Source organism: Poromitra crassiceps (assembly GCF_964638095.1).
Source record: "Poromitra crassiceps genome assembly, chromosome: 4".
NCBI lineage: Eukaryota > Metazoa > Chordata > Actinopteri > Beryciformes > Melamphaidae > Poromitra > Poromitra crassiceps.
Window position 1 is genome coordinate 73,611,231 of NC_139626.1, and position 26,753 is coordinate 73,637,983.

A 26,753-nucleotide genomic window follows, 5' to 3' on the forward strand; every position below is an offset into this window, starting at 1 on the left:
CTAGCCCCCCCTACCTGACTGACCTCTTCATCCCCCATCGCCCCTCCCGTACACTCCGATCCTCTTCTACTGCCACCCTCATCATCCCCCCATCCAGACTCAAAACCTTTGGTGACCGTGCTTTCTTCTGCGCCGCACCCCGACTTTGGAACTCCCTCCCCCAGACCGTCCGAGACTCTCCCTCACTCCCCACTTTCAAGCTTACAACCTCCCCTACCCCTGACCACCTCCTCCAAATCATCACCCTCCGCCCCCCCCACCCCTCCCTCCTGTTATCTTCCTCTCCTCTGCTTCTCCATACAACCTTGCCCTGAACCGCCACTGTTATTTGTACCTGTTCCCTGTATCTGTTGCGTTACCTGTTTGCCTGTTGCCTGTTTCTGTTGCCTGTTGCTTCTTTTGTTTCACTGTTAAGCGTCTTTGGGTTTTGAAAAGCGCTATATAAAATAAATAAATTATTATTATTAGAGGTGATGATGCTTTCGAAGATGGCTGCGTAGAAGGGGACCAGGAGGTGTTTGTTGACTCTGAACTTTTTTAATTGCCTGAGAAAATGCAGTCTTTGTTGTCCTTTTTGGTTATGTAGTCTGCATTGATGTGTCATTTAGATTGTTACAGATGCTGTGCTTTGCAAACTTAAACTAATCTATGGAGGTTATTGGCTGTTATAGTTTTATTTTTCAGCATAAATGTTTGCCTTCAAATATTCAGTAAAAAATACTGGGGGGGGGGGGGGGGATCAGTACATGAATGTAAGTTGTGGTAGATACAAAAAAAACATGACAAATTTGCCTTCAAACATTGCACTTCAACATAAACTAAAATACTAAAACTAAAATATCTTTGTTCTTTGGTTTGAAAACAACAACAGTAACTCAGAGTGAGATTCAGATCCTGTATAGAATATAAATAGTACAACAAAATAAAATTAACCACAAATCTAAAGTGCACACTGCACCGTTTTTGGGAGGAAAGGGAAAGAAAAAATGTATATGTATTACAGTCCACTGTATATACCCTTGAATCTTCAGTGGAGAAATGTAACGATCTTCACATCGACAGTGAAACAAAATAAATTGCTTTCAAACGCCTTTTAACCTTTTAACCTGCCTTTTAAAGTGCCTTTTAATGGCACTATTTCTTTGGACGTGCTATTAACGCATGCATGTTCTGTGATGTTTGAGCCTTGGGAAATCAGGAAGCGATGCAGTCTACTGGCAAGAAACAAACTGTCCGCTGAGCTGAAATGGATAAAGAAACAAAATGGGTATTTTGAATGGGAAGTGCAGCTGCAAAGCCCTGCCGGATGGTTCTGTTGACAAGACAAAAGTGATTTGCGTTTACTGTTGATGTGAATTGAGCTACCACCGCAGCACTTCTAGGCCTCTATCTTCCCAAAAGCGCTAATTTAGCGTTTGCGCTCGTTTAATGCCACGCGCAATGCAAATTGGGGGCGGACACAAGAGCATGCCTGTGATAATTGTACTGGGCATTGGCTGCCACAAGCCAAAGCAGGCGTTTCAGCGCTAAAATGTGGTGATAGATGGCATTATGCTATCGTCAGCAGCGCGCAATTACTTTGCGCTAAGAGCTTTGAAAAGGACCTATTACGCGCAAATACCTCTCTGCGCTGGGTGCACTGCATGGAGATTACGGGTGCGCTCCCAGCGCAGAGAGGTATTTGCGCAGTGGAAAGTGGAATTCCTTTTGAATATGTCATTAAGCATAGCCTTGCCACGCCAAGACATCAAATTATGCTGCTAAAATTGGGTATTAGCAGATAATTCAGTGAGGCAATCAACTATAACTCACTGAGAAACTTTTATCACATCGCAAAGAGGGAAATTAATTGAGAAAACTTGTTGGACAATGGACATAGGCTATTTACTTTCATAAGCCGGAGGGTCGTTGGCACCACAGACGATCTGTCAATAAGCTGTCTCTGTCCTCGCAGTGAGTGAGTGAGTACACTCTATTACGCATGGAGAGAATGACAGCATATTGCATGCCTCACGCAAACAACCATTGCAAGATCTGATCGGTTTTGATTGACGTAATGCCCAGCCTTGCCTGGCCACGCCTGTGAATAATTCTGGTAGTTAAGACCGCCCAAATCCCGTTTGCGCAGGCATTTTGGGGCGCAGATGATTTGGGCACGGCTCTAATTTGGGCTTGCGACACCTGCCGTGAACCTTTCCGCATCCCGGCCGAGAACTGCATCCCCAACATATTTCGGGGCTGTTTTAACTTAGAAATCAGGGAGGTCGCGTCTACCAGACATTGATATCACTTTTAACACGTTGACTGCCAACAACGAGTTGAGTCGTCAAACACAATCCAGCTGTTCACTGCCAACGACGACTTGAGTCGTCAAACTGTTTTTTCAGTGGTTTCCACTAGGTGAGGCCCTTGGGCAATAGGTGAATGTGGATCCGACCTCTCCCGCTGCCCCGGAAGTACTCTAACAAAGATGTCTATATAAGGAAGGCGGGCTCCTTTGATCAGCGTGGGTAGTAGGTAAGTTTGAGATACAGAGCGAGACAGCATTACATAGCGATTTATACATAGAGAATTTCAGCAATTTAGCGTCAGATTTAGAGCGAGTTGGTTAGCGTAGTTGATTTAGTTTGTAGTTGTTAGTACAGTAGTAGTGTTTAGTATAGTCTTCATAGTAGACTTAGTTTAGATACTTAGTTCGCGCGTAGTTACAGTTAGTGTTCATTGTAGTTAGCTTAGCACATTTAGCGTTAGCGTCAGTTCATTTTAGTATTTAGCCTTTATTCTAGTTCAGTTTATTCTAGTTCAGTTTGATCGAGTTGGTAGCCGGTAGATTAGCCTTATTTCAGTTCAGTTTGAGCTAGTCGTAGCAGTAGTTGTTTTATTTCAGTTTAGTTGGGAGCGGGTGGCGTGTTTGTGCCATGCCGGCAAAACGCAAGCGGTCTTCGGCGGCCACACGCAAGCGATCGGCCGATCAGAGATCACTGCTGGATTTCTTTTCTGTACGAAATGAGCTTGTGCCGGAGACCGATTCCGAGGTCTCGGATGATGAACGGGGTGAGCCTCTGGATGTCGCGGTTGCGGCTGCTGGACTGACTGAGTCCGAGTCGAGTGACATCACGTCTTCCCCAGACGTGGAGGACTCTGAAGATGAGTGGGCCCCATCCAGGAGCGAAGGTCCACAGAGCAGTGGTAAGACGATGTTTGAGATGACTTGTGTAACTTGTGTAAATGTAATTACTATGACTGTACAAAAGCCAGCAGTCAGTCAATTCATTTTACTTTATTTCAGACTCTGAAGATGAGCCTGTAGCTGTAGCAGCCAGCTGTAGCGGTACTGGTGCCACAACCTCTGGTGCCAGGAAAATGGGTAAGAGCACACTTCAGTATCAGGTTTATTTTCACATCACAGGTTCCAGCCAGAATTCCAGAAATTCTAGAACTCCAGAATTCAGTACCACACATATAAAAAACACTATTTTATGGTAATTATGTATTTCTATAATTTGCAGATGGAGCTGGAAGTGGGACACGTCCTCGGCCTGCAGGTCCTGAGTGGTGTGGCGTTGACTGGGAGCCAACCCACATCCCATTCACAGCAGAACCGGGTCCTCATAGTGGTGGTGCTGCTCAACCAGTGGAGTTCTTCCAGCTCTTCCTGGACGATGAGCTGCTCCAGGCCATTGTAGTCCAAACTAACTTGTATGCACACCAGTGCATCAGTCAGGTCAGTGAGGCTCTGCCACATTCAAGGCTTGGGAGGTGGAAGGACACTACAGTGGCAGAACTCAAGAGCTTCTTGGGACTCTATTTCCTGACTGGGATCGTCAAGAAGCCTGAACTGGCCATGTACTGGACCACAAATGAAGTGACTGCTACCCCCCACTTCCCCAGAACCATGTCTCGCAACCGCTTTCAGCTCCTGACACGATTCCTCCATTTCAGTAACAATTTTGATGTTGATGGTGCAGACAAGTTGTTCAAGGTCCGGCCAGTTTTGAACGACCTGTTAGAAAAGTTCAGAGCCATGTTGACACCAAGTCAAAACATCAGTATTGATGAGGGGATGCTCCTGTGGCGTGGGCGGTTGGCCTTCAAGGTGTACAACCCACAGAAACCCATAAAGTATGGGATAAAATCATACATCCTCTGTGACTCCCAGACAGGTTACTGCTACAGCATGAAGCCCTACTGTGGTGAGCGGTCCACCCTAGGCGAGACAGTGGAGTTCCTCCTCGGGGACTTGGCAGGGCAGGGGTACCATTTATACATGGACAACTACTACAACTCTGTTGGAATGTGTGCACAGCTGCTGGAGTGTCAGACACATGTCTGTGGCACTCTGAGGAGGAACAGGGGCGAGCCACCTGCTACAACGGTTACCAACCACACCGTGAAGCTGGGGGAAACCGTCATGCGCCACAATGGTGGCACCATGGTTCTGGCCTGGCGAGACAAGCGCATCGTCAAAATGGTTTCCACTCTGCACGATGACACGATGGAGACGGTGCAGGTCAGGCAGAAAGGCAGCAGAGAGAGGGTCCCACATGCAAAACCCAAGTGCGTTGTAGACTACAACAAGTACATGAATGGGGTAGACAGATTGGACCAGAACATTGCCTACTATCCCTTTGCCAGGAAGACATCCAGGTGGCCATTCAAGTTTGTCATGTACATGTTTCAAATGTCTTTTTACGCCTTTGTTCTGTACAAAGCTAAACACCCAGCTAAATGCCAGAGAAAGTGTAAAACATTGATGGCTTTCATCCTGAGTGTTGTCTGTGCATGGACCAGACCTGTGGTGGAGGAGGAGGTGGGGGCTGGGGTGGAGGAGGAGGTGGGGGCTGGGGTGTGGGAGGAGGTGGGGGAGGTGGGGGAGGAGGTGGGGGGTGGCGGGGAGGAGGTGGGGGGTGGGGGGGAGGGCAGTGACCAACCTGCAACCAGGCCGAGCCGGGCACCATACCTGGACCCTCCAAGCAGGCTGGATGTCGATCTAGCGGGCCATTACATGGCCATGTATCCAGCCTCACTCAAAAAAGCTGGCCCAACGAGGAGGTGTAGAGTTTGTACAGAGAGAGGTGTTAGAAGCGAGACACGCTACCGTTGTGTCGTGTGTAATGTCCCATTACACAGGGCTGGCTGCTATGAGGTGTACCACTCAGAGAAGAACCGTGCTCGGTGGCACAAGTAGGCATGGGTCGTAAAAAAAAAAAAAAACTGCCTGTTTTTGATGCTCTGTTTGATTGTTTGCTAGCTAGCAGGAATACATAAAAAGCACCTGCCGATTTTCATGTAACTTTGTGGATGGGTGTAACATGGGCCAAGGAAGTACCCATTACATTTTGGAGCAGTTCTGGATTCGGTGTACGAGCCCAAACCGGTTTGATCACGAACCGAAAAAACCTATAAAAAAAAAAAAACATGTAAAAAAAAAAAAAAGCTGAGTGACCTGTGATCTGCTCTTGTTTTGTATTTATTTTGACATTTATTTATTTTATTATGGTATTATTCCTCCATTATTGAAAACAACTATTGTTCAGATGTCTGATGTCTCACTGATGCCAAAAATAAATGGTTAAAGTGACTTTTCTGCCTGTTTGATTGAATTTCACAAAACTGCGATTATCTCAGCTTTCTGCCTCAGACCCTGAAACCATGCTGTACTCAACGGCTAATATCTACATAACTACTAACTCTACAAACTAACTCTTTTAGACAGAGAAAGTACACATTCTATTAGTACCTTTGAGATATTGTATGTTCACAAAGTCCAAGCAGAAAAGAATCCTCGGCTCTTGTAAAATGAGCCAGAATCCTCAAAAAACGGCTTGGCAGAAGCTACCTACAGCAAGAAAAAAACGGCTGGCAGTCAATGTGTTAAACAGTTACATTTCTGTATAAATTATTACAAGTATGCTCCCGTGAGGTGGGGATGCGTTTTTTTGCTGATTGGTGGGGGAGCAAAACTCGGCAGTACACCTGGCGGACGGCGCAAGGCGGAATGCTATCTTCCCTGCCTTAAGGCACGCGCAAACAGGTGCGCAAAGCACTATTATGGGATAGCGCCTGTTGGAAGATAGGGGTCCTAGTCTGAAATACCACTTGCTCACCAAGCACACAGCTGAGGCAGAGAGCCCTCCGCCCCCTCGCTTAAAGCAGACCACGCTGGATACTTTGCCTGGAAGACGCCTGGATATCTCTCCGAATGGGTGGCTACAGCTTGCAGTCCAATCAACATGAAATTAAATTTGCTGATTTAACCATGCAATAGCAGCAGAAAGGCTAAATAACAATATAAGGCTGCTAGCTGGTTCAAAATGGAGACACACGGACACACACACACACACACACACACACACACACACACCTGCCAACATTAGGCTGTGAAAAAGAGGACCCCTTTGAAAAAGTCCCCCCCCCCCACAAATTTAGCCTAACTTTGGAGTGTTATTTAGCTACCTTCCTGACAAGCTAGCATGACATGGTTGTACAAATCGATTACTTAAGTCTTCTAGTTTCATATGATACCAAAAACTTCACTCTGGCTTTAAAATCGTATGATTGGTATGAATGTAGACATGAATGATGGTCGGAGGGGCCGTTGAGCGCCGATGTGTGGCTGCCACGCCTTCGAACCACCGGTACGAATGGTGTGAACGAATAATGATTCTGTGAAGCGCTTTGAGCACTTGGAAAGGCGCTATATAAATCCAATCATTATTATTAAAACTGAGCCTGCCGCAGCCTCTGAAAGTAAATGTTCAAAATTGTGATGTTTCCCAAATATCGCGATATTTCCGAAAATCGGCCCAATCTGGCAACTGCTCAGGGTTGTTATGCCGCTGTCTAGGGGTACCTGGACATAACATAAAATAAGCCCATCCTCCCCAGATCTCAAAATCAGCCACAGAAACAAGTTGGTTGTGTATAAGAAATAACAATTAATTTATTGTCAAACAATTAAGAAATAAACAGAAGGTTGCAAATAACAGGATCAAGTAACCTAAAACTGGAGGTTAGCTTCGGAGTAGGCCAAAGCCAAAAAGGTACTAACTAAAGGATTAAATCTTACCTAACAAAATAAGAAGAAAACCAAAAGACATCATCTTACCTCCCTAACTACTAAATCTTACCTAACAAAATAAAAATAAAACCAAAAGACATCATCTTACCTCCCTAACTACTAAAACAGGAGAAAAAGGGGGTTAAACATAAATGGCAGCCTACTCCTACATCTCCAGCAAATAATACTCTAACAAAGCTCCAGTGTGGCTGGTTGGGATCCGGGAAGTATGGGTTGTGGCCCTGCGCGCACCAGTGGTGGTCTGGTCTCTTATAAAGGCTGGGCCTTCCCACCTCCAACCAATCACTGCTCCTGATTACACAGACACTCACACATACACACCTGGAACCCATGCACACATCACTCAGACAATCAGGGGAGGGAAACACAAGCAATTAATGAAAAATCAACCTAACATAAACCCAAAATACGACAGCAGTCGTAACAGTATGTAAAAACTGTTTTTTTTGCAATTCTCTGGCGGACCACCAGGCGGAGCCCCCCGGACCCCCAGTGGTCAGGGAAAATAATGAGCGATGATAGGGGGGATGTCGTGGATGTCCCGCCTAAAGGCGTCACATCCGCTTGTATTTCTCCCATCACCTGCATAGTTTTTTTTTTACATGTGTCGTGATTAGGCGAATACCATGAAACTTCCTCTGGTCTTAAGAGTTTATTTTCCCAACTTCCTTTGACCAGGGTCTGTGGGTGTGATGTACAGATTGTTTATGTTCGAAGAATGTAATAATGCCAGTGTGGCTTGAGAGACTAGTGTGAAACTGGTTGTATTTTGTTTTCTCGTCCGGTGAATGAAGTGATGTCAACCTTATGCAGCAAATCAAACAGCGGGAGAGGCTCTCTGACTCAGAGAAGCCCTGCCTGGCCTGCTTGCGGCTCAAACAGCCCAGTGGAGACAGTGGGAGGAGCCTTGGTGTTCAGGAAGTGCAGTTTTTGTTTCCGGGCGAACAGTATTGCTTTTGTCCATAGGCACCGCTACAATCAACACAAGGTAAAATTTCCGCATAGATGCTGGAAACGTGTAAACTGGACTGACATCGATTAATTGTTGAATTCAACCTGTTAAAAATAATGACTGATTAACCGACAATGTGTTCTGTGTATCATTCCTGCGGCAGAGTTCACATACTGTAGCTATATTAACGTTTATACCAGCAGAGGGCGTAACGTCTCATTATGCCATGATACACAGTAGTAGCCTATTGTGTTTACTGTATGGAGTTGTGTTGTCATCAAAGACTAATAATAATTATATCATATTTTGTAATTATTTGTTTCACTAATCACTCTGTCTGTCTTTCTCTCTCTATCCGCCAGGTCCTGCAGTCAATGTTTCCTGTAACATTTTCATCAACAGCTTCGGGTCCATTGCTGAAACCACTATGGTACGTAATACTGCATAGTAATAAACTAGCATGAAAAGCGGCGGCAAGCCTCTGATTGGCTGGGCTGTAAAGGAAGTTCTGCGTGCATTGGTGCATCATTCAAAATGTAGGCTACCGCCTACGAGTTGTGTCACGAATATAAGGACGCATTTTGTTTTGGTCTCAGGGTCGTGGTCCTTAAACACTTTCCAAGAGTTGTCTCCCATTTACCAAAGCCACACATGTGAAATATCCCAGCATGCATTGGGCTAATACATTTAGATAATAAATAGCATCCAAATTAGCCTAAATAGATAGAAAGGTAGATAGAAATTATAGCTGCTGCGCAGCAATGGGTCGTGGCCGGGCAAGTCTCAAGGTTTTGAGCTAGAGGTCTTCGGGTATGCCCGACCCCCCGAATACCCGAGGTTCCGACCCGGACCCGGCCGGGTCTGGGTCCATTCAAAAGAAGTGCCTCCGGGTCTGGGTCGGTTCCGGTAGCGATTGTCACGGGTCTTGGGGCTCTGACAGTGAAATGCCGGGTCCAATAAGACCAGAGTGGACCTGGCGATGAGCGCTGATCACGAGAGAAATGCATCAAAACAGCACACGTGAGGCTTGTTGTCACAAACTGCAAGTAAATCCATAGAGAAAATAACTAGCAAAGAGCGTTCCCATCTGCAATGAAAATTACTTCCTCGTTTACATGAGGCGCATGTGACCACCACATGCGTACACATGCGCACACATGCGCCTCAGGCAAACGAGGAAGTGATTTTCGTTGCAGAGAGGTAACCCTCTTGCTGGCTCCTCTCGCTATGGATTTAATTGAAGATGACTGTTTCCCGTACTTTTGGGATTATTATTCGATGATCGCATGGTGAGTACACAAGTCATAACATGTATGTGATTGTTTCTAGCGCTGTTGTGTGTGTTTTTGGGCGATGGAACGGTGGTAGCATAGAGAGACTGCCACTGTACTATCTAACTAGCGTTAGGCAGCATCAACCAGGTGAGAATGCTATAACGTTAAGATGCACAAAGTTTAATTTGATATACAACTTGTAGCAGTTAACAAGCAACTTTGACGTCAACACCACTAGTCTCTGCCTCGGTATTTCTCGGATCTGTACGGGGCCGGGTCTCAGATTTGTAATAATAGACGGCTCCACTCCGGGTCCGGGTCCGACATTTATCGGTTCTGAACGGGGCCGGGTCTCAGATGTTTAATAATAGACGGGTCCATTACGGGTTTGGGCACAAATTCCCCGGGTCCATGATTTTGGACCCGTGAAGACCTCTACCTTGAGCTATTATGACATCACAATTGCTCAAGTGACATCAGTGATGGCATCACAATTGCTTGACTGACTGATGACATCACAAATACAACCTAATTGCCATAGGTAATTATAGCTGCTGCGCAGCAATGGGTCGTGGCCGGGCAGGTCTCAAGGCTTTGAGCTAGAGGTCTTCGGGTATGCCCGACCCCCCGAATACCCGAGGTTCCGACCCGGACCCAGCCGGGTCTGGGTCCATTCAAAAGAAGTGCCAAACCGCTTGACCAAACCCTTAGAAAAGTCATAGCACACCTGTCCTCAATAAGCCGCATGTTTTGAGTTCGGACATGTCTATGTGGCGCAGAAATTGTGGGGGTTATTACGCGCCAAAAAAGTGGCTGCTGCGCAGCAATGGGTCGTGGCTGGGCAAGTCTCAAGGCTTTAAGCTATTATGACATCACAATTGCTCGAGTGACATCAATGATGGCATCACAATTGCTTGACTGACTGATGACATCACAAATACAACCTAATTGCCAAAGGTAATTAAGGTAATTAGGCTATACACGGGGCCAGAATTCAACGTTTTGATGCACTGTGGGCTCAATTTTTGACCGATCGAAAATCTGTTTTGATACTTTTGTGTAGAACAGTCTAACGATGCAGATACTGAAGTTTGGTGTCGTTTGAAGAAAAAATGTGTGAGGAGTAGGGTTTAATTCGTTTTTGCAGTTTTTGCGGTTTTGCGGTCTTTAGACTTCATAATTGGCCATAGGTTGCATTGTACAAAAGTTTCCCCTCATTTAGGCGCACATTTCGGTGAAAGTTGCAAAGCCGTAGCACGTATGCCTGATTTTTTATGAATTTTTAAAGTTTTAAACTTTAGACGGTCGCTGTAGTGCCACCGTTAGGACTATTGGCCCCAAATTTGTGTCAAAGACGTTTGGCATGGGACTGGACCTTTGTGCAAAGTTTGGTTAGTTTTCATCCATGGGAAGTCGAACTTCCCGGGAGGAAGAAGAATAATAATAATACAGGCAAATACAATAAGTGGCCCTGCCGCTTCGCTGGCCCGGCCACTAATTATAGCTGCTGCGCAGCAATGGGTCGTGGCCGGGCAAGTCTCAAGGCTTTGAGCTAGAGGTCTTCGGGTATGCCCGACCCCTCGAATACCCAAGGTTCCGACCCGGACCCGGCCGGGTCTTGGTCCATTCAAAAGAAGTGCCTCCGGGTCTGGGTCGGTTCCGGTAGCGATTGTCACGGGTCTCGGGGCTCTGACAGTGAAATGCCGGGTCCAATAAGACCCGAGTGGACCCGGCGATCAGCGCTGATCACGAGAGAAACACATCAAAACAGCACACGTGATGCTTGTTGTCACAAACTGCAAGTTAATCCATAGAGAAAATAACTAGCAAAGAGCGTTCCCATCTGCATTGAAAATTACTTCCTAGTTTACATGAGGCGCATGTGACCACCACATAGTACACATGCGCACACATGCGCCTCAGGCAAACGAGGAAGTGATTTTCGTTGCAGAGAGGTAACCCTCTTGCTGGCCCCTCTCGCTATGGATTTAACTCATTCACTGCCAATATCTGACTGGCATTTTTGGCACAGGCCAAGTATTTCCATAATGTTTGGTCATCTTTCAAGACCCACAGTAAATTCTGTACTAGGACTACAGTGATGTCCAATACCTCGAAATGAAGATCTAAGTCTCTACTTTCACCCCCAAAAAGAAAGTTAGCTTTTAGCATGTTCTGTACTCTACTTATAACCCTTTTTATACACCCCATGTTCACCAAAAAAGCCTGTCTGGGAAGAGAAAAGGGAGAAAAAAGCATTTTTGTAAAAGGGCACAATCTCAGGCATAACTCACTCTCAATTCTTTTATTTTGAACTGTATTGACATCAGACATGTAAATATTATTCGTTAGGACACAAATGACAAAAAAAAAAATATATATATATATATATACACATGAAGTGCTTTTTTTTTACATTCAACAATACAGTTTACTCGGTGTGAGTGTGCAGACAGACAGACAGACAGACAGACAGACACACCGACAGACAGACAGACAGACACACACACACACACACACACACACACACACACACACGACCCCCCTTTTAGATTTCTAACCCAACATAGGATAAGCAATAACCACGCCCTGTGGCGCTGGGATTGGCCAGGAGCAACACTGGAGGGCACGCAGCCCAGCGATTTCATGAACCAACTGAAGAGCTCTTGAGAAGGACAGCGGGCTGCTGTGAGTGCCTTCTGCCCGCTGCTGCCTAGCTGTTCCTGTGTTTATTTTTGATTTGTTCTGGTACACCCGTCCTCGTCCATGTCTCCCTGTCATATCAACTCTGCTATTTGATCGTTCCCGTTTTCCCCTCGGCTATTCAACACGTCCTCACCGCCCTCGCAAACTGATCGATCATTTCCTCATTCCTCCGATGATCAAACACATCTCTTGATTACTTTCTCCCGTTTTCTCCTGGCTGGCACAGAGGAAGGCGACTCCAGCTCGTGCAGCGCGCCGAGGGCGTTTCAATGGCGTTTCTCCTGTCTGCACAAGGAAGCGTTACCCGTTCTCTGCTTTTCCTCTTGCTCAATTTCAAAACAACAGCTGCGGTATGTGTTTGATCGCGTGCTGTCGGCTACCCTTTGAAGGCAGGGACCTGTGTCTGTGTCACAGGCTGGGCAAGTGTTTGCTGCAGGCGCTGCACCAATAAAAACAAAAACACGTCAAACACGTCCTTGGCGGGGAAGGCCATTGCTGATATTCAGTCAATTCAGTCTTTGGCGGTGAATGAGTTAATTGAAGATGACTGTTTCCCGTACTTTTGGATTATTATTCGATGATCGCATGGTGAGTACACAAGTCACAACATGTATGTGATTGTTTCTAGCGCTGTTGTGTGTGTTTTTGGGCGAAGGAACGGCGGTAGCATAGAGAGACTGCCCCCTGCGTGCGCAGACCCTACACCCTCTTGATGGTCTTGCTTTGCTGGTGGGCATCAGGTATTCCAGCTTGTGTTTGCCAATCGGGATATCGAGCCTGCAGTCTGGGTCGGTGTTGTATGGTGCCCTGCGTGCCCCACCCCCCTCAACTGCAACTTCCTCCTCCTCCTCTTCCTCCTCCTCCTCCTCCTCCTCCGGCACAGGTCGCTTTGAGGTCCATGACTTCACCACCCTCCGCATGAACTCCAAGAAGGTTTTACACTCCCCTGGGTTCCTGGCTTTGTAGAGGATGTAGGCGTTGAAGATGCACACTTGGAACAGATAGGCTACAAACTTCTTGGGCCAGTTCAGTGTCTTCCGGATGAAGGGGTAGTAGGCAATGTTTTGGTCCAACTTATCCACCCCATTCATGGAGGAGTTGTATGCCACAACACACTCTGGCTTGAGCTGAGCAACTTTGTTTGTCTGTCCCTTCTGCCACACGTCAACGCTCTGCATGCTGTCTTTGTGGCAGGTTGTCACCATCTTCACCAGCCGTTTGTCCTGCCAAGCTAAAACCATAACCCTCTCATTGTGACGCACAACTTTTCCCCCCACCCCCAGGTCAGTCTTTGTCACCTCCCTGATGATCTGAGGTTCCCCCCTATTCTTCCTCAGCATTCCACAGACATTGGTTTGTGCTCGCAGTAAACACTCACACAGTGCAACAGAGTTATAAAAGTTGTCCATGTAGAGCGTGTAACCATGACCTTGAAGACGATCAAGGAGCGAGAACACAGTGTCTGGCAGAGTGCTAGATACCCCAACATAAGGCTGCATGTTGAAGCAGTACCCTGTGGCAGAGTCACACAGTATGTATGATTTGATGCCATACTTCACCGGCTTCTGTGGGTTGTACACCTTGAAAGACAGACGGCCCCTCCACAGCATCATACCCTCATCAATGCAGATGTTTTGACCTGGTTGGTACAGCTCCTTGAACTTGTTGACAATATAGTTCAACACAGGGCGGACTTTAGTCATTTTGTCCGTCGCATCCTGTGATGCATTGCCATTGTAGTGAAGGAAGCGCCAGATGAGTTGAAACCGGTACCTTGGCATTGTCTGTTTGAAATAGGGAGTTGCATCTATTTCATCTGTACTCCAATACAGTGCAATGCTTGGCTTCTTGATATAGCCAGTGATGAACGAAAGTCCAAAGAATGTTTTCAGTTCTGGGACTGACACTGGTTTCCAAGCATTACCTCTGCTATGTGGCATACTGTCCGGGTGTGCTTGAAAATACTGAGTGGCAAAATTGTTTGTCTGTTCCACAATGTGTTGGAGCAGCTCATCCGTCAGGAACAGCTCCAGGAAGTCAGCTGGCAGGTCGGAATCCAGCTCAGCAGCAGCATTCTGGGGTCCACGGGTTGCAGTGAAGGGGATCTGGTTTGGTTCCCAGTCTGCCTGCTGCCAGCCTGTATCTTTCCCACCTCTGCTCGATGCAACTGTAAATTATTGAAATATATATAATTATCAAATACATTTTTATTGCTTGGTTATGATGTGTAGATATATATATATATATATATATATATATATATATATATATATTTACCTTTGTTCCTTGAACTGCATGTGGGAGTGGGAGTGGGTTTTCTCCTCGATGTTGACGATGTTCGAGCTGCAAATGATTGAAATATATATATAAATTATCATAAATACATTTCATTGTTGCTTGGTTTTATGATGTGTAGGATATATATATATATATATATATATATATATATATATTACCTGTCTTCCTTGCACTGCCTGTGGAAGCCGTGGGAGTGTCTCTGCTCGATCCACAGTCTGTAGAAATATACACAATTATCAACCACAATTGACCACAGTTTTATTGCTGCAGTTTTACTGACTATAATGCCTGAACCTGCTCAATCCATGATCTGTGGAAATATATCTACCATAAATATACATTGTGTTATTGCAATGTTATGGCTATTTAGAAAAAAAGTTTTACCCGCTCTGCTGCGTGTGTCAGGCGACGAATCTCTGCTACCTGTAGATCCCCATTCAGGCAACCACTCGTCGGACGAATCTGGATCCGGAATTCATCAGACGTATCTGAAGTTTCAGTTGTGAGCTGAGATGAAACTATGTCTGATTCTTGACCAGTACCATCGTCTTCTTCATCGATCACTCTTTCCTCTGCATGCTGAGAGGAACCGCGCACTCCACCATGCTTCACTGTGGTGGGTGCAGAGGTAACAGAGGCCGCCGGTCCCATCTGTTGACCACTACCATCGTCTTCATCGATCACTTTTTCTTCTGCACGCTGAGAGGGAAAGCGCACCCGCCTGACGTTAGCTCTACCATGCTGCAATGTGGTGGTGGGTGCAGAGGTAACAGAGGCCGCCGGTCCCATCTGTTGACCACTACCATCGTCTTCATCGATCACTTTTTCTTCTGCACGCTGAGAGGGAAAGCGCACCCGCCTAACGTTAGCTCTACCATGCTGCACTGTGGTGGTGGGTGCAGAGGTAATAACAGAGGCCGCCGGTCCCATCTGTTGACCACTACCATCGTCTTCATTGATCACTTTTTCTTCTGCACGCTGAGAGGAAAAGCGCACCGGGCTAGCGTTAGCTCCACCATGCTGCACTGTGGTTTCTGCAGCGGGAAAAGTTTCTTCCTGGTCGCCACCAGAAGTGGTGGCACCGGTACCACCACTAGTGCCTTCTCCAGCGATCGCCACACGTTTAGGCACAGAAGCCAAACTCTCCTGCAGAGTAAGCTGCTTGTACTTTTCGGGTTTGCGCTTACGCTTCGCCATGTCTGTCTCATCAAAGGATCGCCGCTCACTACAAAGAACAGCGTTTCCGTTTCCCCACGAGTTCTTCTGTGTTTTTTCCTCAACTTTCTCAAATCTGGAGAGCACTGTCGCCACCTAATGGGTCCATAAAATAGGTTATACACCTTCAATAGCTACAATATTTGTACAGGAGATGCATGAGGCTTTGATCCACGTCCCACCGTCAAAAAACGCATTTGACGCCGATCGACGTCATTGGCACTCTACGTTACTATTCGGTTTGACGCCGATCGACGTCATTGGCACTCAATGAGTTAAATTGGAAGGTTTCAAGAGCTGAATACAACACAAATAATTTCTGTTGCAATTAGTTTAAGGTTTGGTAATTTTTTCTCACAGATTCCCTTGGCGCTTTAGTTGATCTGTCTACAGTACAGAGGGAAATGATGATGTCATGAGGTTAGTTCCAACTCAAAGCACTTCAATTGAAACCATTGCAATTTGACTATGCTTACATGCACACAATATTCCACTATTATTACTATATAAAATGACAATATTCTGAATTTTGTAACAGAGAGATGATGTTTGAAACAGTAGAGTTTAAATACTTAGTGTAGACAGTTGCACTGTTATACTGTTTGGCTACACAGTGTTGCCGTACCCGGCTACAAGTCTCGTGAGAGTTGCAACGTGATGTTGATAATACATGTTCCGGTATTGTGATGTTAACATGTCCTCCTGCTGACTCCCGAAATAAACATCAACTAAAAGTGTTTATCATGACTCCGAGTCAACTCAACAACATGGTGTCAGAAGCGGGATTATTTTTGGTGCGCCCACGCTATTTTGGACAACTCGTCGGACGTGAAAAGTGACGCCGTAACGTAAACAATGGCAGACGGATTCAGACGTCCAGACCCTCTTGTCTTCGATGGAAATGTGGCAGAGAACTGGCGCAAGTTTGAGCGTGAATACGATATATTCATTGCCGCCGCACACAGTGATAAATCTGCTAAAACCAGAGCCTACATACTCCTCAATCTAGCGGGTACCGAGGCTATAGAGAGAGAGCGGTCGTTCACATATGCGCCTGCGGTTCTAGGGTAGGACGACGCGGTCGTAAGACAAGCGGAGTCAAGGGAGGACCCCCAATGCCTTAAAAATAAATTCAGTGAAATATGCAGCCCAGTGACCAACGTGATAATGGAGAGGCATAACTTCAACACCCGATACCAACAACCTGGTGAAACAACTGAGGCGTACGTGAGTACATTAAAAAACCAGGCTAAAACCTGCAACTTCGGTGCATTGAAAGATGAGCTCATTCGAGACAGGCTGGTTTGTGGGATCAGCAGTGACAGCGTCAGACGTGCCTTGCTCAAAGAGACAGAGCTCACTCTAGCAAAGGCTGTACGCATCTGCCAAATAAACGAACTCACTGAACAACACACTAAAGCCCTCTCTGCACCAAAACACGTGGCAGCTGCAAGTGTGGATGCTGTGCAAATAAGGAGCAAATTCAAAGGAAAGATGAGATATGCAAAGCCAGAAGATTCATCAAAAATGATAACAAGCTGCAAGAACTGTGGGGGCACACACCCACCCAAACGTGAACAATGCCCAGCGTTTGGACAACAATGTCACTACTGCAAGAAGGACAACCACTTCAAAAAGCAATGCAGATCTGCAAAACCAGGCAAGTCAAGTAGACAGGTGAATCAGCTGTTTGCCGAAGCAGGTTCAGACAGTGACGACACATTCACCATTGAAGGCCTGTTATTATATGAAGAAAATAATGACAAACTCTGTCCAAACTGACGACATTTATAAAACAGAAGGACATTGCATAGTGACTACAAATGACAAAACCCTTGAGTTAAAAGTGGACACAGGTGCCAAATTTCTCTTGATACATACAAAGTCATAGGACAAAATGAAAAAGTGTACAAGCAAAAAAAGCAAGTTAAACTCGTTGCTTTTGGAGGAGCTATGATTAAGCCGGTTGGTGCAGTGACTCTACATTGCAGGCTAAATGAGCAGCCATATGACCTGCAGTTTCAAGTCGTAAATGAAAGCATACACTCCATTCTAGGCCTGGAGGACAGCATGAGGATGAAGCTGGTCACCTTCAGCAAGGAGGTCTACCACATAGACACTGTTCAGGGTAAAAATCTGTCGCAGACAGTGTTTGATGAGTATGCAGATTTATTCAAAGATGAACTTGGTGACCTACCTGTCACATACTCAATGAAAGTGAATCCAGAGGTGACACCAGTTGTCAACCCTCCACGGCGCCTCCCTGTGGCAATGAAGGAAAGGGTGGAAAAAGAGCTCCAAAGAATGCAAGCTCAAGGAGTGATCGAATCTGTAGATGAGCCCACAGAATGGGTCTCAAACATGGTCGCCACGCATAAGAAAGAGACTAATGACGTCCGCATCTGCATAGACCCGAGAGACCTAAATAACGCACTGATGCGCCCTCATCATCCCATGCGCACAGTGGAAGAGGTAGCAGCACAAATGTCAGGCGCTACTATCTTCTCTGTCCTCGACGCAAAGAGCTCCTTCTGGCAAATCAAATTAGATGATGCATCATCCATCCGCACAACATTCACGAGTCCTTTCGGCAGATTTAAGTTCCGGAGGATGCCCTTTGGCATTAGCACTGCCTCAGAAGTTTTCCAAAGAGCTATGGAACAAATCTTTGCTGGCTACCCATGCGCCATAATCGTGGATGACATCATCGTTGGTGGCAAGGGAGTTAAGGAGCATGATGAAAATCTCAAAAGAGTGCTGGATCGAGCCAGACAAGTGAAGCTCAGGCTCAACCCCAAAAAGTGCAAATTCAGGCTCAAGGAGGTTAGCTATGTTGGACACATATTCACAGACCATGGACTTAAAGCAGATCCAACAAAAAGCACTGCAATTAGCGAGATGTCACCTCCAGAGGATAAGGCAGCTCTCCAGCGCTTTCTAGGGATGATTAACTACATGGCCAAATTCATCCCAGACCTAAGCGAGCTCTCAGCACCACTGCGCCAGCTGCTGCACAAGGATGTGGTTTGGAGCTGGACACAACATCAACAGGACGCTTTCGACAAGCTCAAGACGTGTGTCACCAGCCCACCTGTGCTTCAATATTATGATGTGCAGAAACCAGTGACTCTCACATGCGATGCATCCCAATATGGTTTGGGAGCTAGTAGAAAGAACAAAGGAAGTCCAAGGCAACTCTTCAAGAATATTTTAAAAAGCCTTTAATAAAATATGGCTTCCACCGACATGTTTCGGCCAAACTGGCCTTTCTCAAGGTGATTGGGAGCTGCTTGCCTCCAAGAAGAGAAACCTGTGGCATACGCATCACGGACACTGACTGAAACGGAGACAAGATACGCGCAAATAGAGAAGGAGTTGTTGGCTGTGGTTTTCGCATGTTACAAGTTTTACGATTACGTCTATGGCAAGCCAGTTGTGATTGAAACCGACCACCAGCCCTTGGTTACAATCCACAAGAAGCCTTTTCACACAGTCCCAGCACGCCTGCAGCGCATGATGTTGAGTCTACAGAGATTTGATTTGACTCTAGTCTACAAAAAAGGAAAACACCTCTATCTGGCTGATACCCTCTCACGCGCACCGAGGCGCGATGTCAGTCCACAGAAAGAGGAGCAGAACGAGTTTGAGGTGATGGCTGTTCAGCTGATTTCTCCACAGCGGCTAGAGGAGCTCCGTGAGCACACGGCTGCAGACAGCACACACCAGACACTCATTGCTCTCATTCAAAACGGATGGCCAAGACGCGTACGCGGTGTGCCAGTGGAGGTGAAACCGTTCTTTGGTTTCCGTGATGAACTTGCTGTTGAAAACGACATCATCATGAGAGGCAACAGAGCAGTTATTCCGGTGTCCCTGCGCTCTGAATATCTGAAAGTGTTACACAAAGGACATCCAGGTGTGGAATCAACAAAGAAAAGGGCAAGGGAAAGTGTGTTCTGGCCGACAATCAATGAAGATATTGAGACTGCCATTCAGTCATGCAGCATCTGTAACAGCCTGAAGCCCCACCAACAAAGAGAACCACTAAAGTCACACACAGTTCCCGACCTCCCCTGGTCTGTTGTTGCAACAGATCTATTTGAATGGAACAGCCATCACTATCTCGTGACCGTCGACTCATACTCGGGATGGTTTGAGATTGACCAACTAAGCAGCCCATCATCCCTATGTGTGATCAACAAGCTCAAACGTCACTTCTCAGTGCATGGCATACCACAGAAGCTGTACTCAGACAACGGCACTCAGTACACCAGCCAGACATTCTGTGATTTTGCCAAATCATGGGACTTCCTACACGTGACAAGCAGCCCTGAGTACCCGCAGTCCAACGGCCTCAGTGAAAGAGCTGTAAGGAGTGCGAAAAAACTGTTGGAAACGACAAAAAGAGATGGAACGGACTTCTATCTGAATCTGCTAAACATACGGAATGTGCCTAGGGATAACATCCTGGGATCACCTGCGCAAAGACTTCTGTCCAGACGGACTCGGACAACGCTGCCAATCTGCAAACAGCTTTTGAAACCAGCAGCAAAAACAACAGCCAGTGTTAAAGCCCAGCTCACAAAGAAGCGACATGCTCAGAAATGCTGCTATGACAAGACAAGCAAGCCACTGGTTCCCCTAACACCAAACCAGGTGGTGAGACTCCAAACACAAAAAGGACATGACAAAATGGGAGTTGTGAGGAGGAAGTGTGGCGAGCCACGCTCATACGTGGTAGAGTCTGAAGGAAAGGAATACAGACGCAACCGATGTCACATTCTACCAGTGTTGGAGCCACAGCCTCTCAAACCCATCACACATGAAAAAGGACCAGATGTGACACAACACACAACTGAACCACAGATGGACAAAACACAAATAACTGAAAAAGTGGATAACACTGAACTAACACCAACAGCACAATCCCAAAAACAAACAAGTGCTGAAAAGACTCCCAGTAAAGTGTTGCAGAAGTGTGTAGTGATACAGGATAAAAACCCCGTTCAGCCTACTACTTCCACGTATCTCACTAGATCTGGTAGAGTGTCCAAGCCGAATGCAAAGTACCTAAACTAAACTAAACTGACTCAAAATTGATGTGAAAAGATTTAAAAGGAGATGTAAACTGTTAAAAAAAAAAAAAAAAAACGACATGTGAACTGTTTACTGTTTTGTTTATACAATGTTGAACATGAGAAGCTGTGAATTATTTTGTTTATTCATTGAGCCAATATTGAGGTGTGCAACCAGGGCAATAACAATGCACTTTAATTTCAGGTCACTTAATTTTCCAGTATAAGCTTCGTCGGTGGAATTATTATTTCATAGCATGTTGTTGTGTTCAGTAATGCTACTTTGAAGACCAAAGCTAAAGAGGGGAGATGTAGACAGTTGCACTGTTATACTGTTTGGCTACACAGTGTTGCCGTACCCCGCTACAAGTCTCGTGAGAGTTGCAACGTGATGTTGATAATACATGTTCCGGTATTGTGATGTTAACATGTCCTCCTGCTGACTCCCGAAATAAACATCAACTAAAAGTGTTTATCATGACTCCGAGTCAACTCAACAACACTTAGGAACCTATTTTGATTGCAATTTAAGTTTCACAGCCAATACAGAATGCATCTTTAAAAAAGCAATGAAGCTACTCTGGTGACTGTCTACAGGAGTCTTATTGAAAGTGTTTTTACCTTTGACATGTGTACATTGTATGGGTATCTAGGAGCTAAGAACAAAAATAGACTGTCCCAAATTACAAACATGACAAGTAAAATTATTGGGAAAGAGCAGAAACAACTGGGATATATCTATAATACACGGGTGGCACGAAAAGCCAGACAAATTGTGTCCGATCCTGTACATCCCCACAAAGGGCAGTTCACAAAACTGCCCTCAGGAAGATGCTATGAGATCCTGCAGCAACCAAGAACATCTACAAAAAATCTTTCAGATCAAATGTAATAAATCTGCTAAATTCATAAACATCATCCACATTTTCCATGCTGACCATGACTCCATTTCCTCACACCAGTGGTCATCAGGGTGCTTCTTTAGTCAGAATGGTGATCCCTGGGTCACAATCAGCTGAAAACCCCTGACCTAAGGCTGGTACAAATACTGTCATGTCTACATGTGTCATGGTGTAAAAGGTGGTGTGATGTGTGGACCCAAATGCAGAAGAGAGAGAGGCAGCAGGCAAGGTAATGCAGACCAGGCAGGCAAGGTTTTTAGGAGAAAAATAGTCTTTACTGAAAATTTCAAAATTACAAAATAACAAAACCCACTAGCCAGAGGCTAGGCTAAACTCAGGAACAATTGTCAAAATAACTCAGAGCACAGGGAAGACGATACATACCAACCAGGGACAGATAGACAATGACTCGACAAGGACAACATACAGACTGAGACAATATATACACAAAGGAATCATCAGGAACATGAGGGACAGCTGGGGAGGTAGGAACACAGGGGGCAAAATGGGAGAGCTGATTGGTGGGGAGAACTCAGGTAATGGGGCAGACTAACGAGACACATAGGCAACAGGTGGTAGGAATTAAGACAGACTAACAAGGGAACATGGGCAACAAGTGGGGAGAAGACAGACTAATACACGAGGGAAAACATAACAAAACTCCTTTCTCTACTAAAGGTCCACTGAGTTAACTCCTCAGAAGTTACACACATAATATAGCAGACCACACCGTGGCCTGGGCGTTACACTGCCCCCTCCTTAGGAACGGCTTCCAGACGTTCCCCTGAAACACTGAGCAGGGTGGGCGGAGGGGGACCCGGAGGCGGGACACAAGAGCCAGAGACCCGGATGGGGAAAGGGCAGAGCCGGCAACCTCAGGTGGACGACCTGGGGGCAGGCCAAACTGGCGGAGCAGGTCTGGCGGACGGCCAGGCGGACTGCCAGGCTGACCCTGGAGGAAGACCAGGAGCGGAGCCAGGAGGCGGAACGCCAGCACCGGAGCCAGGAGGCGGAAGACCCGGACCGGAGCCAGGAGGTGGAACGCCAGAACTGGAGCCAGGAGGCGGAACACCAGGACCAGAGCCAGGAGGCGGAGCACCAGGACCAGAGCCAGGAGGCGGAACACGCGGACTGGAGCCAGGAGGCGGAACGCCAGGACCGGAGCCAGGAGGCGGAATGCCAGGACCAGAGCCAGGAGGCTGAACACCAGGACCGGAGCCAGGAGGCGGACCACCAGGACCAGAGCCAGGAGGCGGAACACGCGGACCGGAGCCAGGAGGCGGAACACGCGGACCGGAGCCAGGAGGCGGAACGCCAAGACCGGAGCCAGGAGGCGGAGGACCAGGACCGGACCCAGGAGGCGGAGGACCAGGACCGGACCCAGGAGGCGGAAGGCCAGGGCCGGACCCAGGAGGCGGAAGTCCAGGACCGGACCCGGGCGGCGGAGGACCAGGACCGGAGCCAGGAGGCGGAGAACCAGGACCAGAGCCAGGAGGTGGAGGACCAGGACCGGATCCAGGAGGCGGAAGGCCAGGACTGGAGTCAGGAGGCGGAAGACCAGGGCTGGAGTCAGGAGGCGGAAGACCAGGGCTGGAGCTGGGAGACACAAGACCAGAGTACCTGCGAGACACCGGGACCAGTGGCACACACAGCACAGGAAGATCCCGCACCAAAGGAAGCTTGCGGGGTGCCGGAATCGGTGGCCCCTGCAGCACAGGAACAGGAAGTGTACGGGGTGCTGGAACCGGTGGCTCCCGCAGCACAGGAACAGGAAGTCTGCGGGGCGCAGGAACCGGTGGCTCCCGCAGCACAGGAAGCTTGCGGGGGGCGCCGGAACTGGTGGCTCCCGTAGCACAGGAAGTCTGCGGGGCGCAGGAACCGGTGGCTCCCGTAGCACAAGAACAGGAAGTCTGCGGGGCGCAGGAACCGGTGGCTCCCGTAGCACAGGAAAAGGAAGTCTGCGGGGTGCAGGACCCGGTGGCTCCCGTAGCACAGGAACAGGAAGCTTGCGGGGTACAGGAACAGGTGGCTCCCGCAACACAGGAAGCTTGCGGGGGGCTGGAACCGGTGACTCCCGTATCACAAGAAGTCTGCGGGGCGCAGGAACCGGTGGCTCCCTTAGCACAGGAACAGGAAGCTTGCGGGGTGCAGGAACCGGTGGCTCCCACAACACAGGAAGCTTGCGGGGCGCCGGAACCGGTGGCTCCCGCAACACACGAAGAGAAAGTTTGCGTGGTGTCGGAACCGGCGGCCCCTGCAGCCCAGGAACAGGCCGCACCAGGACCAGGAGGCCATGGGGAGCAGAGACTGGAGGCTCCGTAGCACTGGGCAGTGAGGGCTCTGTAACACTGGGCCGTGAGGCCTCTATAACACTGGGCAGAGAGGACCCTATGACACTGGGCAGTGAGGGCTCTATGACACTGGGCAGTGAGGGCTCTATGACACTGGGCAGTGAGGGCTCTATGCCACTGGGCAGTGAGGGCTCTATGATACTGGGCAGTGAGGGCTCTATGGCACTGGGCAGTGAGGGCTCTATGACACTGGGTAGTGAGGGCTTACCCTTGTGGCGGCGCTGACGCTGGGGCTTGGATTTGGACCTCGGCAAGGTCAAGCAGGGGGCCAAAGCCGGCTTCACCGCGGGCAACATCTGTGCAGGTTGCAGCTGCTGGTAGGCGATGGTGAGGCAGGTAATGTCAGACTGGAGAGGAGGCGGTTGTTTACCAGCCGACAAGGCTGCTTGCCGGGCGAAGTGGGCATACTGGATCATGATCTCCAACCCACCAGACATGGTTCCACCCTGGAGTTGGATTGCGGAGCGCACTCTATGAAGTTCCGCTGGGTCCATGAGTGGTCGAGTCATTCTGTCATGGTGTAAAAGGTGGTGTGATGTGTGGACTCAAATGCAGAAGAGAGAGAAGCAGCAGGCAAGGTAATGCAGACCAGGCAGGCAAGCTTGCGGGGGGCGCCGGAACTGGTGGCTCCCGTAGCACAGGAAGTCTGCGGGGCGCAGGAACCGGTGGCTCCCGTAGCACAAGAACAGGAAGTCTGCGGGGCGCAGGAACCGGTGGCTCCCGTAGCACAGGAAAAGGAAGTCTGCGGGGTGCAGGAACCGGTGGCTCCCGTAGCACAGGAACAGGAAGCTTGCGGGGTACAGGAACAGGTGGCTCCCGCAACACAGGAAGCTTGCGGGGGGCTGGAACCGGTGACTCCCGTATCACAAGAAGTCTGCGGGGCGCAGGAACCGGTGGCTCCCTTAGCACAGGAACAGGAAGCTTGCGGGGTGCAGGAACCGGTGGCTCCCACAACACAGGAAGCTTGCGGGGCGCCGGAACCGGTGGCTCCCGCAACACACGAAGAGAAAGTTTGCGTGGTGTCGGAACCGGCGGCCCCTGCAGCCCAGGAACAGGCCGCACCAGGACCAGGAGGCCATGGGGAGCAGAGACTGGAGGCTCCGTAGCACTGGGCAGTGAGGGCTCTGTAACACTGGGCCGTGAGGCCTCTATAACACTGGGCAGAGAGGACCCTATGACACTGGGCAGTGAGGGCTCTATGACACTGGGCAGTGAGGGCTCTATGACACTGGGCAGTGAGGGCTCTATGCCACTGTGCAGTGAGGGCTCTATGACACTGGGCAGTGAGGGCTCTATGGCACTGGGCAGTGAGGGCTCTATGACACTGGGTAGTGAGGGCTTACCCTTGTGGCGGCGCTGACGCTGGGGCTTGGATTTGGACCTCGGCAAGGTCAAGCAGGGGGCCAAAGTCGGCTTCACCGCGGGCAACATCTGTGCAGGTTGCAGCTGCTGGTAGGCGATGGTGAGGCAGGTAATGTCAGACTGGAGAGGAGGCGGTTGTTTACCAGCCGACAAGGCTGCTTGCCGGGCGAAGTGGGCATACTGGATCATGATCTCCAACCCACCAGACATGGTTCCACCCTGGAGTTGGATTGCGGAGCGCACTCTATGAAGTTCCGCTGGGTCCATGAGTGGTCGAGTCATTCTGTCATGGTGTAAAAGGTGGTGTGATGTGTGGACTCAAATGCAGAAGAGAGAGAGGCAGCAGGCAAGGTAATGCAGACCAGGCAGGCAAGGTTTTTAGGAGAAAAATAGTCTTTACTGAAAATTTCTAAATGACAAAATAACAAAACCCACTAGCCAGAGGCTAGGCTAACTCAGGAACAATTGTCAAAATAACTCAGAGCACAGGGAAGACGATACATACCAACCAGGGACAGATAGACAATGACTCGACAAGGACAACACACAGACTGAGACAATATATACACAAAGGAATCATCAGGAACATGAGGGACAGCTGGGGAGGTAGGAACACGGGGCAAAACGGGAGCGCTGATTGGTGGGGAGAACTCAGGTAATGGGGCAGACTAACGAGACACATAGGCAACAGGTGGGAGGAATTAAGACAGACTAACAAGGGAACATGGGCAACAAGTGGGGAGAAGACAGACTAATACACAAGGGAAAACATAACAAAACTCCTTTCTCTACTAAAGGTCCACTGAGTTAACTCCTCAGAAGTTACACACATAATATAGCAGACCACACCGTGGCCTGGGCGTTACAACATGACAGTCTACAACTGTCATGTCTTCATTTTGGCAAGGGAAAAAGTATTGTAAAGTATTTACAGTATTGTAAAGGACCTCTCGCGGCTCACCTGCAGTACCTCCACGGCCCACCAGGGGCCATGGCCCACACTTTGGGAATCACTGATCTAATGCATTGCAAAACCTCAGTAACAAATAGTCATCAATGTATGTGATCTTTTCATGTCTGTCTTTGTGTCTGTAGGACTACCGTGTGAATATCTTCCTCCGTCAACAGTGGAACGATCCCAGGCTAGCCTACGCTGAATACCCAGATGATTCTCTGGACTTGGACCCCTCTATGTTAGATTCCATATGGAAACCAGATCTATTCTTTGCCAACGAGAAGGGAGCCCACTTTCATGAAGTCACTACAGATAACAAACTGCTTCGGATATTTAAGAATGGAAATGTGTTATATTCTATAAGGTAAGGAGGAGGTTGTATGTGGATTTGCCAGCATGTTGATGGTGGGGTGGAGCGGTGCTGAGTGTATATGGAGTCTTATCACGGTCACTGGTATCCAGGTATTAGATAATATAAGAAAAAACATGTGTTACCACAGTTGACTTAGACAGCTTTTTAGCAACTTATCCACTGGGGGTTTGATAATAATACACTCTCTTAAAGCACTTTAGAGAATAAAA

General features: G+C 47.9%; 1 protein-coding gene across 1 annotated transcript in view; it reads left to right on the plus strand.

The window, feature by feature from the left end:
* Nucleotides 1-26,753, plus strand: part of LOC310776062 (glycine receptor subunit alpha-3-like) — a gene marked incomplete at both ends in the record, with an annotated part of 255,247 nt that overhangs the window by 130,596 nt on the left and 97,898 nt on the right. Inside the window, 2 exons of the mRNA XM_083636211.1 lie at nucleotides 8,396-8,463; nucleotides 26,312-26,535. Of these exons, the coding sequence (XP_083492337.1) occupies nucleotides 8,396-8,463; nucleotides 26,312-26,535 (292 nt within the window). The remainder of the gene's footprint in view (nucleotides 1-8,395; nucleotides 8,464-26,311; nucleotides 26,536-26,753) is intronic.